We start from the raw sequence: 15832 nt of genomic DNA, 5'->3' as shown, positions 1-15832 counted from the left end.
AGAGGAGAAAGTTTTTTCATCATCATCATGCTTTTTCCAAAGCTAGAAATAAGTGATTCTGAAGTATGAAAAACTGCTTTCAAAAGGAAAAGAGTAAAAGTCTTTACCTGACAACAGGCAAATATTTTCTTTAAAGGAGGGCAAATAAGTTCAGGTGTAACACAGGTTAAGCGTTCCATTCACACAAATTCATTTTAGCAGCTGCACTCTTTGCTGTAAATTGAGCTCAAATAATGAGCTCAATTATTAAATCTTTTTTCTGAAAATAAAGACATTGTGTCACAATGTCAGTCTCTAGAAATTATTAGCAATATGGATTGTTCAGAATAAACCGCTTGTAGATGGAAATAACTAAAGCATTGTAATTGAGTTTTAAAATTCTTTGTGTAAGAAGATTTATAGTTTGTTTCTTGGCATGACTTCTTTGCAAAATAATTAAGTATTTGGTTTCTAAATGGAAGCTCTTGGAAAGTTGAAATGAGAAATTAGTAGAACGCATATCACACTGAGCTAATGCTTGTGTTATTTCAAGAAAAAATGTAAGCGATATTTAAGCTTTCCACCCTTTTTAGCTATGTGCATATGTGTATGTCTGTGTATATGAAATATATATTCTTGAAAAGAACTTCAAAATAATGCAAATCAAAATATGCTCCAGAAAAGACCTCCAAGGTCCTTTCCAACTCTGTTATTCTGTTATTCCAAGCTAAATATTCCTAGAATCTCATATTTAAATCTCAAAACATTTAAAGACACATACTGTACATTCACATATCTTCAACAGAAAAACAATAGTTAATTCAGACTTCTTAGCCATTATTGAATATTCACACCAATGTCCAGCATATTGCAACTCCTTCTGTCTCTCTTTCTCTTATAATTGTATTAAAATTAATTAGATTACTTATACCTGTAGTCCGAGTTCCCTTTGTGCAATTAAATAAATAAAAATTCTATACAGCTTTACTAATATACGAGTCTGATCACTGGCCAAAAGCTGTTTCCTTTTTGTCAAACCACACCTTTCCTTTTATGGATGGAAGCAAACTCTTTGCTTAGTTTACTGAAGATTTGCTAACTCTTATCTATAAAACTCACTAAATTGTTCAAACCTAAAGATCTATCTCAGTGTTTCTCAAACTTGGCGACTTTAAGTCCTGTGGACTTCAACTCCCAGAATTCCCCAGCCAGCATAGCTGGCTGGGGAATTCTGGGAGTTGAAGTCCACAGGACTTAAAGTCGCCAAGTTTGAGAAACACTGATCTATCTTAATACAGAGCTGCTTATATTCGGAGAAAGAAAAAAAAAATCGATCAAATTAGTGGTTCCAACCCAAAATACAGTGTGTAACACTAAGTTCAGAAATGTGTTTATTGAATACCAAATTAGGAGAACCCAAAATTGAACATGTAACCTAAGACTTATGAGGTTAAAAAAAACCTGCAGTGTGTGTTCCATGGAAACAAAGCCACTCTTTAAATTTCCATTTCCTCCTATTTGAAAGGAGCCAAAGTATACATCTTTAGTCCAGATACTTTCACTTTTCATTTATAACCTAATTAAGTTTTCCCCTTCCAAAAAAAAGTTAGTGGAATTGAAGGGGGAAACATTGACAGTGACCTGGGAAATAAAGCCATGAGCAACATATGAACTTAATTTCCTGAGCCACAGAAAGAGCTGATCTTGCATTGTCTTCTGCCTTGATTTTTTTTTTCAGTAGTTTTTTAATACTCAGTTTTAAAGTCAGCTTTTGGCCTCTACTGAATGTTCCTTTCCCAGCTCTGAAATATGGGCACTTCTATCCAAGCTCCTCATTTCAGCACAAAGATATCCCACCCTTCATGCACTGTTCATCAGCAATTGCCTACACATTACACAAGTACCTGTAGTTGGCATGTTGACAAATCAGCCAATGGACCCTGTGGGTCACGCTGTTGATTACCAAAAAATATTTTTCTATTTTTTAAAATAATAATAAAAAATTAAAAAGCAGCCAGTCTGTGAATTGTCAAAGTCTTTGCCTGAGGCAGCTAACATCAGGTGGAACTCAGACACCAACTGCCAATAACATTCTAATATTCTAACATAATATGTTGAGACCTTGGAAAAAGTTCAGAGAAGAGCAACTAAGATGATCAAAGGCCGAGAGACTAAAACACATGAAGAACGGCTGCAGGATTTGGGTTTGGCTAGTCTAAAGGAAAGAAGAATTAGGAGTAACATGATAATAGTATGCCAGAATTTGAGGAGCTGCCACAAAAAAAGAGGGGGTCAAATTATTTTACAAAGCACCAGAGGGCAGGACAAGAAACAATGGTCAGAAATTAATCAAAGAGAGAAGCAACCTGGAATTAAGAAGAAACGTCCTACGTAATAGTGAGGACAATTAACCAGTGGAATGGCTTCCCCTCAGAAATCATGGGCGCTCCATCACTGGAGGTTTCTAAGAAGAAGCTAGACAGCCACTTAACTGAAATGGTACAGGTTCTCCTGCTTGAATGGTGGGCTGGACTAGAAGACCTCCAAGGTCCGTTCCAGTTCTATGCTATGCTATGCTGTGCTATGTTATGGTGTGCTATTCCTTATTCTGAAGCACGCTATGGAGATAGAGTCAGCAGTGCAGAGCACACTTGTGTGTGTGAAATAAGGCACATTGTGTGCAACAGTCAAACTTAGGTCAGCTTTGGCTCCTTTAGCCAGCAGATCTACCAAGCTGTCTGGATTCAGCCTTGCCTTGCCTGTTAGTTAGAAGGCAAGCAATCTATGAACTGAGTGAGGAATTAAATGGGTATATACAGGTAGTCCTTTGAGTGACCACCAAAGTTACAATGGCACTGAAAAAAGTGACATGACCATTTTTCACACTTACAATTGTTGCAGCATCCCCATGGTCACATGATCAAAATCTGGATGCTTGGCAACTGGTCCATATTTATGACAGTTGCCGTGTCCCTGGATCATGTGATCTCCTTGCGCGACCTTTCGACAAAGTCAATGGGGAAGCCAGATTCACTTACAAACAAGTTACTAATTTAACAACTGCAGTGATTCGTTTAACAAATTTGGCAAAGAACCGTTGTAAAATGGGGCAAAATTCACTTAACAAATTTCTCACTTAACGACTTAAATTTTGGATTCAATTGTGGTCCTAAGTTGAGGACTACCTGTATAATGATAAAATGCTGAGGGTTCCTGGGTACCTACAACGTTGTGGTGCCCCAATGCTTTTCCTGAACTCCTCAAACTTATTGAAGATGTGAGATGTAAGAAGTACAATATGTATATTTTCCTCAAATCTGCAACGTTTCTCTGCAGTTACTTCTTTTGTGTGCGGTTGTATAAAGGGAAAAAAACATACTGTGCACAAACTGATTTCCTGCAAACATAACTGACCCCTCAGCAGACAAGGATCAGATACAATTATGCTTGTATCTATTTGGACCTCAGCAGATCAGGACAGAATATTTTTATTTGGATGCTGATATCTGCTTAAAACAAAACAGATACAGGAAGTTGCAAATGGCATAGTGAGACCATTCATTTCCTTTGTTCCTTTGTTTGTTTGTTTGAACATTAATTGCTCTTAGGATCATTTGGCTGAAAAATATAGGGAAAAGTTCAAAGAAATATTCAAGTAGAGATAACATAATATTTTAGATACTCCCGCGTAACACCTCTCCTGCGTGGGCTGCACTGGCTACCTGTAGCTTTTCGGGTGCGTTTCAAGGTGCTGATTATCATCTTCAAAGCGCTCCATGGCACAGGGCCTAGTTATTTGCGGGATTGTATCCTGCCCCACACATCCCTTCGGCCGATTCGCTCACACAGAGAGGGACTCCTCCGGGTGCCATCCACTAGGCTGTGCCAGCGGGCGACGCTCAGGGGAAGGGCCTTCTCTGTGATGGGCCCGACCCTCTGGAATGACCTTCCCCCTGATATTAGAACAACCACGGACCTCCGCTCCTTCCGCCAGAAGCTCAAAACCCACCTGTTTAATCTAGCCGGCTTGGCTTAATTCCAGCTCTCCCACCTCAGTCTGTATTTTTAAATTTCACGGGTTGGTCTTAGGCTAAGTTTTTAATTTTTACAAATTTGTACAGGGGTTTAAAGTTTAATCCGATTTTAACTATATTTATGATTATTTGTATGGTTTTTAATCTGGTACCTGTACACCGCCCCGAGTCCCTTCAGGGAGAGGGGGCGGTCTAGAAATCAAATAAATAAATAAATAAATAAATAAATAAATAAATAAATAAATAAATAAATAAATAAATAAATAAATAAATAAATAAATAAATAAATAAATAAATAAATAAATAAATATTTTAACATTTTCTGGACATGAAATTTGTAATCCTTTTAATCCCAACATCCTGGATTATTAGATAGTATTCCTAACAGTATTTGGCTTTTATTTGGCAAAAATGCCACCCATTAATAAAGTTGGAGGATCAAATTTAAACCATAAGCAATCACTCCTATTCTCAAGCATAGGCTTGAAAAAAGCACGCTCCCACATGCATGCACACACACATAGAGACATTTCAAAGCTAAGAAGTCTGTAATCAAGAGAGTATACGGGTTCTGCTTTTTCACACACTCTTCTTATTTGGCCATTGTGTGAGACAGGACTATGTTCACATAGTATTTAGAAGCAAGATGCTTACCCCGTGGTTATAACATTGCAATCTGGTCAAATGCCAATAGCAATAATATTTACTTACTGTTAGATATTAGCATATATCGGGGCAAGTCTCCTCTCTGGTCCGCTGCTACAGCGGGAAACAGGTATCGTTCTGATTGGTCGAGGGGCATACCCGATCCCTATAAAAGGGGAACCCTCCGACCACAGAGCAAGCTGGATCACTACTACTACTAATAAAGAGCTGTTAAGTCACTTCGTGTCCGCAGTCTGTTCTCTCGTTGCCCAGATCTAACACTTACATACCGCTTCATAATGCTTTATAGCCCTCTTTACAAAATCTCAGATTATTGCCCTCAACAATCTGGGCCTTCATTTTCCCATCTTGGAAGGATGGAAAGCTGAGTCAACCTTGAGCCGATCAGGATCAAGCTGCTGTCAGGCAGCAGAATTAGCCTGCAATACTGCATTCTAACCACTGCACCACCATGGCTCCTATCTTTCCAAAAAAAGAGAAACCATGAGAGTCTGCCCTTACTGGAAGTTTCAGAGGTTTAGATTAGCTAAGTTCCAATCATTGTGACGTAATACTCCGAAATAGCAAAATTGGAAAGAGTAATCAGAGAGCTTCTAGGCTGCATAATAATTTCCATCCCTGATCTTTTCATAAAAATCCATACATTGGGAAGGGTCATTTAGGCCAGGAAACCAAGTCAACATCCTACTGAGTGCAGTAATCCAAATTAAAGAATTCCTGAGGTGTGATACTCTGTTTCCAACTGTTTTTGTCTTGCCAAGAAAGTTATGTGTAAATGCAGCAAGTTTTTTTTTAACTCTATATTACTGTAGATAGATAAATGGACTTCAGGTTTTATCTTCCTTCCTCAATCTGATGATTTGCAGATGAATTCAGACTTCCATGATACATGCCAGCATTTAGAATTCTGGAAGTTAAAATCCCAACCCAGTTGGAGGCCCCCAGTTTCAGGATTAATAGTTTACATCCTTGACTGATAACAAAATATATTGTCACCCTGCTTTAACAATCACAGGGGAAAAAAACCCACTCAGAATGTCGAATGATTTTATGTTAATAGATTTAGACCAGGGGTGTCCAAACTTGGGAACTTTAAGACTTGTGGACTTCAACAGTTGAAGTCCACAAGTCTTAAAGTTCCCAAGTTTGGACACCCCTGATTTAGACTATACATTTGCATCTGCACAAATAGTTTTCACTGAGATGAAGGAATCAAACTACAGTCAAGCATGCCACTCTTTTCCATTTTGTATTTATTTGGACTACCAATAATAAGTAAACTTAAAGGGGGAACAAGGGGATCAGCATTCTAGAAGAAAGAAAATTGAATCAAAGTTTTGACACAAATAAAGTTTGATTTCCAACTAATCTTTCCTAGAACCTGTAGATGACTCTAGAGCAGGGGTGTCAAACTTGCGGCTCGCGGACCAGATGCATCATGTGCTGGCCCCACCCCTTCTTGGTTTAGCGAAGGGGGGGAAAGTCCCGATATGTCACATGACACCTCTGTGACACCCCAATTTTGACACCCCTGGTCTAGAGTCATCTCTGCCCTGAGATGATGTCAACAGCAACCCGCCTCTTTAAAGTCATTTATCAACTTATTAAATGGGCTGCAGTACTCCAACAATAACTTTGGAATTCAAATTGTGTAACTGACATAAAAAATAATGATGCTGTCCACTTAAGTACAACTTCTGTTGACCACATTGACAGTTTTCTTGAGGTGTTTTTTGTGGTCCTTCACTCACAGATTTGACCAATCCTGCTTAACTTTCTAGCCCAGGAGTGTCAAACTCGCAGGATCAATTTGTAGTCATGTGACATATCATGATTTCCCCCCCCCCTTTTGCTAAACTGGGGGTGGACGTGGCCAGTGTGTAATGCATTGGATGCGGGCCATGGGTTTGGCACCCCTATGCTAGCCCAAGAAGTTGCCAGCTTGAATCCAAATGGTCATAAGATACCCATTTACTAGAAGACTACATGGTGAAGTTGGTCCTTTGGACTGCTAGATATTCTGCCATTTCAGCTCTGTCTTTTTGGGATGGGTTAGTCCATTTCCACATGAAGTCCTCTTTTATTTTGTAAGAATGCATTTGGGGCTGCAAAATGAGACGCCAGAATTTTGCTTTTAAATTTACTGTAAATATTTTAAAAATAAAGTTAGATGCAGCAAGCAGCTTCATAGCATCAAGCTTAGTGGCACTAAGGTGTCTATTTTTCTATCCAAATGCAGCTTACTATGCTTTTTTATTTCTGTTTTTTTAAAAAAATCATGTTTATTGCACAATGCAAGTTGGTAAGTTGGTTCCAACAAGATCACAGTCTCAAACACTGAGAAAAATAAAATAAAAATAAAAATCAGGAGATGTATTTGTTTAATCAGGAAGAGAAATGCAATTATTTTATTTACACGTTTAAGTTTAATGATAGAAGAGCATCCAGTTTTATAATATTGACAGTTAATAGCAATGCAGTCAATAGTATAATTATTGCAAATGTCACACAACATGTTAAAATTATAAGCAATATCGCTGATTTGGGGGGGGGGTGTTAGCAGCATCTAAAGTATATATTTCTACAATTCCATAATATATTTACAATGGTAAAAGTTAAAAATGGCAGCAGAATTGCTTTCTTTTCCACATAGACATTCTATATCTCCAGCAGCTGCACAAACAGGCAGAAGCAACATGGGTCCACTCCATGCCAGAAAAATGTTTGTTCATTTCTCTTTGTCATGCAGCTCTCAAAGAGCATCCTTCCCTGTAAAGACAGGGACAAGCAAACAATTCTTGGTAAAAAGCAGTCTGGATAAGATCCAATAAGCCTTTCTGGTCCTAAACCTAGAGCTACCAGATCTGACACTGCAAAAGCCAGATAATCACTAAATGGCACCAAAGCGATAAAACCCCTAACTTTTATTCTCCCCACCGCCCCCCATTCCAACATTTACTCTTTAAAGCTATCTAGCAGTTATCCTGATTTTTGCAGGCCACATCACATATTTACCTACATCTGCAAACTGCTGCTACATACACACATTGGTGTCTTTTCAACCACATACAAAACCAAACTCAGACAGAACTTCCTTCTGCAATCTCGTACTTTCCAGATGATATGAATGAATATAGTTATTATCTCCAGCTTGAGGATGATCTGGTTTTTAGAGTATGAGGTGTTAAAAGCACCAGGCAAAATTGAGATAACTTCAGGTTAGGGTTAGGGTTAGGGTTAGGGTTATGCCTCAAATTGAACCGGATTTAACTGAGAATCAACCCATTATGTCTCCAGGTTGGAGGGTAGATGTTCAGTTCCACAAAAGAGATTCAAATTAGTATCCCCCACCCACCTCTGCTCTATTAATTCCAGTGCACTCCAAGGATATTTCCATGGAGGTCTTTATGCCAATTCAAAAGCAGCTCTGGTTTCTTGAGATCCCATGTTAACTGAGTTTAGTCTAAGCCTATTTCTGTTTTAATCGATGATGATGATGCAAATCATAACCTTTTTCAACAGGAGATTTTGGAGAGACTATAGGTATTTTTCTGCTGGAAGGATCTCTTGCTTTACCTTTCCTCTTCCTTTCTGAGTTTTAGCCCTCTTAGCAAGTCCAGGAAGGGGGGTGCTATTTTTACATAAAAGGGTGAAGAAGCCCCTTTTGTTTCTCAGTCTTTTTTTCCCCCTTCCCTTTTGGGATGGAGGTGGGAGAATTGATTTTGGTTATCCCAGTGCAATCAAGTTGGTGGCAGCATAGAAGTGTTGTTCCTGTTTTTGCAAGATAAGCATTCTGCAATTGTTTTAGAATGTACTAAGGGCATTCTGGGCTATCCTTCCATTTTACGGTGATTCTCTAGTAGAGGAGGAATGGTGGCTTGAAAGGCGGCTTCACACCATTGCAAGCATCAGATTGATTTATATATTTTGACAACAGGAAAATGCACACAGTACATATTTTAAAACACGAAAGAGCAAACAATAATGTATTTCATTTCCTTTTTCTGTGGAATGATGAAAAGGATTGGGAGAGGGACATTGCTTCAAGACTTTCAGTAGCTTTGATATGGTAAATAGTAATCTAGAACAAATCATGGAAAATAGCAAACATATTGGGATGATTGATTTGTCTTCTTATTCTGCCCCTCTATGTGTCAAGTCTGGAAGCCATCTTTTGCATTGGGTCTTCCAGCCTCCACACTTAAAGCTGCGGGAAATTGGGAGGAGGGATTGTATGGAATATGGATGATATATAGCAGCGATGGCGAACCTTTTTTGGCTCGCGTGCCACAAGTGGGGGGAGCGCAGGGGGGTCGTGTGCGGGCGTGCCACACCCATAATGCAATGCGCACCCCCCCAGTGCACATGCGCGCACATGCGCAACCCCCCCCCCATTTTTAAATGCTTTTTTTGCCCTCCCCAGGCTCCAGAGGCTTTATAGGAGCCTGGGGAGGGCGAAAAGAGCCTCCTCCGCCTCCCTGGAGGCTCTCCGGAGGCTTCAGGGACCATCCGGAGGCTTCCCTGAAGCCTTCGGAACGCTTAAAACCACTCTCCGAGCAAACAAGAAGTGACTTCCGGGTTGCTCGGAGGGTGGTTTTAAGCACTCCGAAGGCTTCAGGGACTGTCCGGATGGTCCCTGAAGCCTTCGGAGTGCTCAAAAGGATCCTCCGAGCAAACCGGAAGTGACTGGACGGTCCCCGAAGCCTTCGGAACGCTTAAAACGACCCTCCGAGCAACCCGGAAGTCACTTCCAGTTTGCTCGGAGGGTGGTTTTAAGCGCTCCGAAGGCATCAGGGAAGCCTCCGGACGGTCCCTGAAGCCTTCGGAACGCTTTAAACGACCCTCCGAGCAACCCGGAAGTCACTTCCGGTTTGCTCGAAGGGTGGTTTTAAGCGTTCCAAAGGCTTCAGGGAAGCCTCCGGACAGTCCCTGAAGCCTCCGGGGGGCTTCTGGGGCAGTGGGGGAGGCTCTTTTCACCCTCCCCAGGCTCCTATAAAGCCTCTGGAGCCTGGGGAAGGCAAAAAATGGCTTTTAAAAAGGTGAACTCAGCTGGCCAGCGCGCACATGCGCACTGGCCAGCTGACAGGGCAGCGCCTCGCTGCCCTGACAAATGGCTCCGTGTGCCACTTGTTGCACACGTGCTATAGGTTCGCCATCACTGATATATAGTCACAATAACTTTCCTTTTTCGGGGAGTCAAGGACATCTTGTCCTGCACCTGGAGGGGTGTGACTGGGAGATATCTCTAATTGGGACAATGCCTGATTAGGCCATGTGATGGACATGTGAGTGCTGGGCAGGGACTTTGACATTCATTTGGGTGAGGAAAACCTGGAAGCTTTCAGATTCGGGTTTTCCAGATGTGCAAATATGACATCTCTAATAAAATCAAACTTTGAGGAACTTCAAGCCTTCTTCTTTCGTTGGAGGTGTTAATTGAAACTCTGACATTAACCCAAATCCTCTTTAAAAACTCTAACCAGCTCCCCAAACCTCGGGGTGCTGTCCGGGGTCCTGAGCCCCAAACACCAATTCATGACACTATGTGGTTCTATTATTCTCAGATTGATAGGAATGAAGATGATTAGTAGGCTTATTTCAAATTGCTTTGGAGGAATTGAGCAATGGACAAGACTAAGATTCTGTTACTCTGAAAGAGGTGAGCAGCGAGCACAGAAATGTCTTACAACTCCTATCCCTCAGGGTTTTTTTTAAATGCATTCCCTCCCCAGGGCATTTCACCCAGCAAAATGACAGTAATTCCTAGTAATCCCTGACTGACTGCACTGTTTTTCATTTTTCTGTTTTGGATCTTTCTCAATCATAGGTGAAAATTGAGAACCAGCATGATTTCCAGGACATTGTAAGTGTGGTAGCCATGGCCAAAACATATGTCACGACAGAAACTTTTGTGGACTCCAAATACGACATCCGAATCCAGAAAATTGGCAACAATTACAAAGCTTACATGTGAGGTTTTTTTTTTACAGATATTGTGACTATGTTGAAGAGATTTTGTTTTCAACTGAAAACAAAAGTAGTAACCAAAGAAATGTTAGAATTCTAAACGCATGTTACATTCTAAATATTGCATTCTTCTCTTGTTTTAAAGGCTAGCCAAGAAAAGTAATGTATGTTAAATGAAAAGAGAAATAATAACTTTGATATAATGCATTCCCTTCTGGTGAGGCTTTAGGCAGCTGCCAAACATATTGTCTTAACAGGATTCTGAATCACTAGTTAAAGAAATTCACACATGTTGCGGTTGCTTTGCTGTTCAGCAGCACATAGAAAAAGACATGTTGGAAGGTCTATTAAAAGAAGGATTTAGGCAACCAACAGTGGATTTGGTGCTCTCCAGATGTGAGAGATGCAATTTTAGAGCTGCAGCCCCAATATACATGGACGGCAACAGTTATAGGTTGCTGAAGGCTAGGGAAAATGGCAACTGAAAATATTATACTCGATATTGGACTAGATAAGTGTTAAATATCAGCAGCCTGTTATTATGGATGTGGATAACAAGCCCTTTTGCAATGGGTAGAGACTAATAATTAAGACTAAGAACTCAACAATAACAGGAAAAGCAAAATTTGCAACCCGTGGAATTTAACCACAACTAATCCTTGTTATAATTGTATCATTCTTAGAACATACTCCCAAATGCTATTGTTTGTTCAATTGTTCACAATATAATATTTTCTGAAATATATTGTGTTACAAAGAACATTTGTCCAGCAAAAGGTAAGACATTTTGTCATCAGTAGCATCTCAGAAATTTTTTGTACACTCATTTGATGAGTACAAGAAAAAGAGGGGGGGAGAAAGAAAGAAAGAAAGAAAGAAAGAAAGAAAGAAAGAAAGAAAGAAAGAAGGGAGGAATGAATGTATTTTTATTAATATTTTTGAAAAACTAAATAGATAAAAAAGAAAACAATTAGAGCAAACATTGAATTGGTAGGTGGACCGAGAGATAGCAAAATTGTGCAGTTGGTGCTCAGTATATTGTTGATAATGGATAAAAAGCAAAATGTATTGAGTTGTTTTTAACAAAAAGGAAAAGGATTATGTTTCTTTTTAAATGTCTGAGTTGAATGCCAATATCTCCACTATTTATTATTTAAAGATAAATTCCCCTAGAGAAAAGAGAAAAAAGGGGGGGAGGGATCTGCTAAAAGCATTATTGAGTAAATATTTAGTTTCCAACTTCCCATTTTTATCCTGACTGATATTGAAGATTTATATAATTCAAAATTTTATTTATTTCTAACTTCAGTTCTTTAATCAATTCTTTTCCTCTTAAAATGTACTCTAATGTTTACAGTTGCCTTGCTATGTAATATATAACATGCATGGAAACTAATTTTGCTTAAATTTAGTCAAACTTCAATTGTGAATATATGCTGCTAATTTTACCACTGTTGATTATACTTCCCATTCTGATATTATCAGTAATATATCTCTTTGCCAATTTTGTGTTAAACCTCTCCTTGAAGCCATCAACATGCATCTTAGTAAACTATGATTTTTGTGTGTGATATAAAATGTATATAGACAACACATAATGATCTAAATTTTTGTTTGTGATGCCATCTTTTCTGAGGGCAGATGAGGGATGCAGTGACTCAGTGGCTAAGACACAAAGCTTGTTGATCAGAAAGGTCGGCAGTTCAATGGTTCAAATCCCTAGTGCAATGTAACGGAGTGAGTTCCCGTTACTTGAGCCAGCTTCTGCCAACCTAGCAGTTCAAAAGCACGTAAAAATGCAAATAGAAAAATAGGGACCACCTTTGGTGGGGAGTCCCTCCGGGGAGAGGGGGCGGTCTAGTAATTTAATAAATTATTATTATTATTAAATTAAGGTAACAGCATTCTGTGTGCCTTTGGCATTTAGTCATGCCAGCTACATGACCATGGAGTCATCTTCGGACAGCGCTGGCTCTTCAGCTTTGAAATGGAGATAAGCAGTGCCGCCTAGAGTCAGGAATGACTAGCACATATGTGTGAGGGGAACTTTTACCTTTACTTGAGGGCAGAAGAGATACTACCTTACAAACATTAAGACTGCACAAGGAGGAGACATCAGCCAAAATTGTAAAATAGATTCAGCTCTTGATCTGAAATGATTTTTTAAAAGTCCAGAAAGATTAGCACTTCCTTAGCTTGTCAATATAGTTTCCTTAACAGAATAATAATGTATTTGAAGGAACTTCTCCATATATCTTGCTTAGACATTGCTGTAAACATTAAACCACATTGTGTTGGTCTTACCCAAGCAGCAGCCAAAATGTAATTAAATGTATCTGATAGCTAGTTCTTTTCCAGTGTGTGGAAAAATATTTGTATCACTGTAACAAGTGATGCGCTCAAAGCTGGTACCATGGCTGATACTGAAATTAAAATTCTGAACATTAGTTTCAAAATGTTCTACTTTTCAGCAGACAGCTATGTTCTTGTACCTTTCTGATGATGCACATCAAGAGCCTGTGAAAGCTGACGTTTGTAGTATCTGATCATGCAGCTGGGCAATCTAGTAGGTGCTACATTCTAAATGTAATTTCAGTAGACCAAGTCTGCCAGCGGCACTACCAGCAAGCACAGGCATTAATAACTAGTTACAAAAAAAAAAGACTTCAGTCCTTTAATACCACTTGAGGAATCAGTGGGAGAAAGTCAGTGGGTGGTTTTTAGTGCCATTCAATCTCTGTCAGAAGAGATAGCTGTATTTCTATCACAATAGGAAGCAGACCTCAATGAAAGCCACCGGTTTAGCTTTTTATCCTATCATCTCCTTTTTTTTAAAGCCAATTCTAAAGCTCACTGATTTCTGTGGGAAGCTTTTGCTTGGCCTTTCTGGCATAGAGCTTCATGAGCAGTTTAAATTCTATACTACAGTGGGCAAGGTTAATTATTCCACAGCCTTTTCACAGGCATTTCTACTGTACAATGCCTGGCATACCCTGCAAAAAGAGTTCATAAGGCTGATATAAGAACACCCAACAAGGATTTGGATAAAGATGTAACTACGTGGGAGGCTGCCAGCATTTAGAGGGCCATTTCCAGCTTATGGATGGTGTTACGCATGGACTGAATCATCAGCAACAGTTAAAAGCTTCGAAGACAGCAGGGCTCTGAAAGGATTTTGTGCCAACTCAGTCTGTCCTGCTTCCCTCATTTCTTCCCTCCTTTGTTCAGTTTGGAGAGGAATTACAATGTTTGGGAGCATTGATTGTTCTCATATGGCTTGTTTGTTTTTCCCAGGAGGACATCGATCTCTGGAAACTGGAAAGCAAACACAGGTTCTGCCATGTTGGAACAGATCGCCATGACTGAGAGGTATTAAATAGAAAAGAGTTACTATTAGTAACATACAATCTTTGGGGTACATTTGATAGGCTTAAAACTGCATTAAGTATTATCTCAACAGCCAGCAGTAGTGCAGAAACCCAATTTGCATTATTGAACATTAAAACATGGCATCTGCTGCTCTCTGCTTCTCCTCCTTCTCATTTAACTGCTCAACTCTGTTGTTCCTTTCTCTGGAGCAAGAAAGCACAGTGGGGTGATATCTCTTATTCAGCCTGGATTGTCATGCCAAGAAGGCAGAGGGAGAGGCAGGCTGAAAGGAGAATATGCCTGAGCTTTTCCATTTCCAGTCAAGGCAGGTTTCCTATACCAACATTTTCTGCACAGAACTATTCAGCCTACAATCAGGTTGTTATATGTGTTTACTACATTGCCGTTGTATATTTTATTACACATTATGGAAAGTAATAAAGCATCAAGGTCCTAGGCTAACCTGGACTGAATTAAAATAAGTTTAGAAGAGCTCTGTGTGTATACTTGCAGTATATATACCGTAACATTGAATTGAATAGGCCAACGTAAGGCAATGTCTTCTGCACGCATTCAAATGCAAGCCTGTAAAAGATGATATATAATCATAATTAACTTGAAAAGTGTAATCGTTTTTGAATTGTGTTGTATTAATATTATACTTTCAAGTACTCCTTTATGAAATATGTGAGACACATGAATCTCACTGGGCTCAGCTAAATCTTGGTAACCCACATATTATAATATGAATGCAAAACAGAGTCACAAGTAATTGATCAGTCTTCTATTGACCCCTTATGATGCCATGTTAGCTCTGTAGCTGAATTCTAAGCAAATCCTATGTAGAATCCTGGCATAAATCAATTTGAATGTTTCACTTCCTACAGATTCTAGACAGGACTGATGCTAGCCAGAATTAATTCAATAAAGGAGAATATTTGTAGCTCAGGGTTGAAATGAGGGGTCCTTGGTGGTCTCTGAGCTTGCTTGTTTTCTTGTAATCGTTGCATTACTCTCACCAGGTAACATCATCAGTGCTATTAAGGAATGCTGTTTGCTGTCAGGTTATATTCTGGTGTCTTGCCTGTCAGTGTGGGTAGGGGTGGTCTTAGAGATTCTTTGGTTGGGCTGTTTACTGATGGCTCTCTGGCAGTTTCTTCATTGGGGTATTGCTTACTTGATTGTTGGTCTGAAGTTAACCTTGGAGTTAATCTATGCTGATCTGGGTGCTGATTACTGGTGGAGAGGTGCTGGAGTCTTTCTCTTTTGTGCTGGATGAATTCAGTTAGCATTTTCTGGTTCCCCACTTCCTCTAATTTTTGTAGTGGAATAGATTATCGAACAATTTGAACATCTCTCTTTTTTTTTAAAGCATTTGAACAGACTCCTATTCAGCACTTCTTGGATGGCCACATGACCATGCGAGTTACTGAAGTATTCAGGATGGGCTTATAATGCCCAACTACTATTGCATTCAAATCTTGTTTGAGACTGTTGAATTCTTTCCTATCTACACTTACCCTAGAAAGTTGTATGCTGTCTTTCCAACGTCTTCTTGTTCATTCTTTCATGAGGAGCTACTTTGTTCCCTTCCTCCAGCCCTAGATTTCCATGAAGTTCCTTGTGAATTAGCATGGGCAACCTGTCTGATTCATGGGGTTAATCCATAATGTCAACAGCGCATTCCTAGTACCCTTCTCCTCACACAAACCCAGTGTGGGAAAGAATTAGCTTAACAATGATAATGTATTCTAATTTTAGAGTTTCTCTTCAAGAAAGGTATTCAGATTTTCACCTTTGTCCCCATTGTTTCTGCC

At 39.5% G+C, this 15832-nt stretch overlaps 1 protein-coding gene across 1 annotated transcript in view; it reads left to right on the top strand.

Annotated features, from left to right (window-relative positions):
* Window positions 1-15832, top strand: part of SYN3 (synapsin III) — a 194549-nt gene that overhangs the window by 152458 nt on the left and 26259 nt on the right. The window contains exons 7-8 of the mRNA XM_081957073.1: window positions 10507-10649; window positions 13941-14015. Coding sequence (XP_081813199.1) covers window positions 10507-10649; window positions 13941-14015 — 218 coding nt within the window. The remainder of the gene's footprint in view (window positions 1-10506; window positions 10650-13940; window positions 14016-15832) is intronic.

This window comes from Natrix helvetica (assembly GCF_964273705.1).
Source record: "Natrix helvetica genome assembly, chromosome: 6".
NCBI lineage: Eukaryota > Metazoa > Chordata > Lepidosauria > Squamata > Natricidae > Natrix > Natrix helvetica.
The sequence above is the reverse complement of the archived record's forward strand: the minus strand, read 5'-3'. Positions and strand labels throughout refer to the sequence as shown.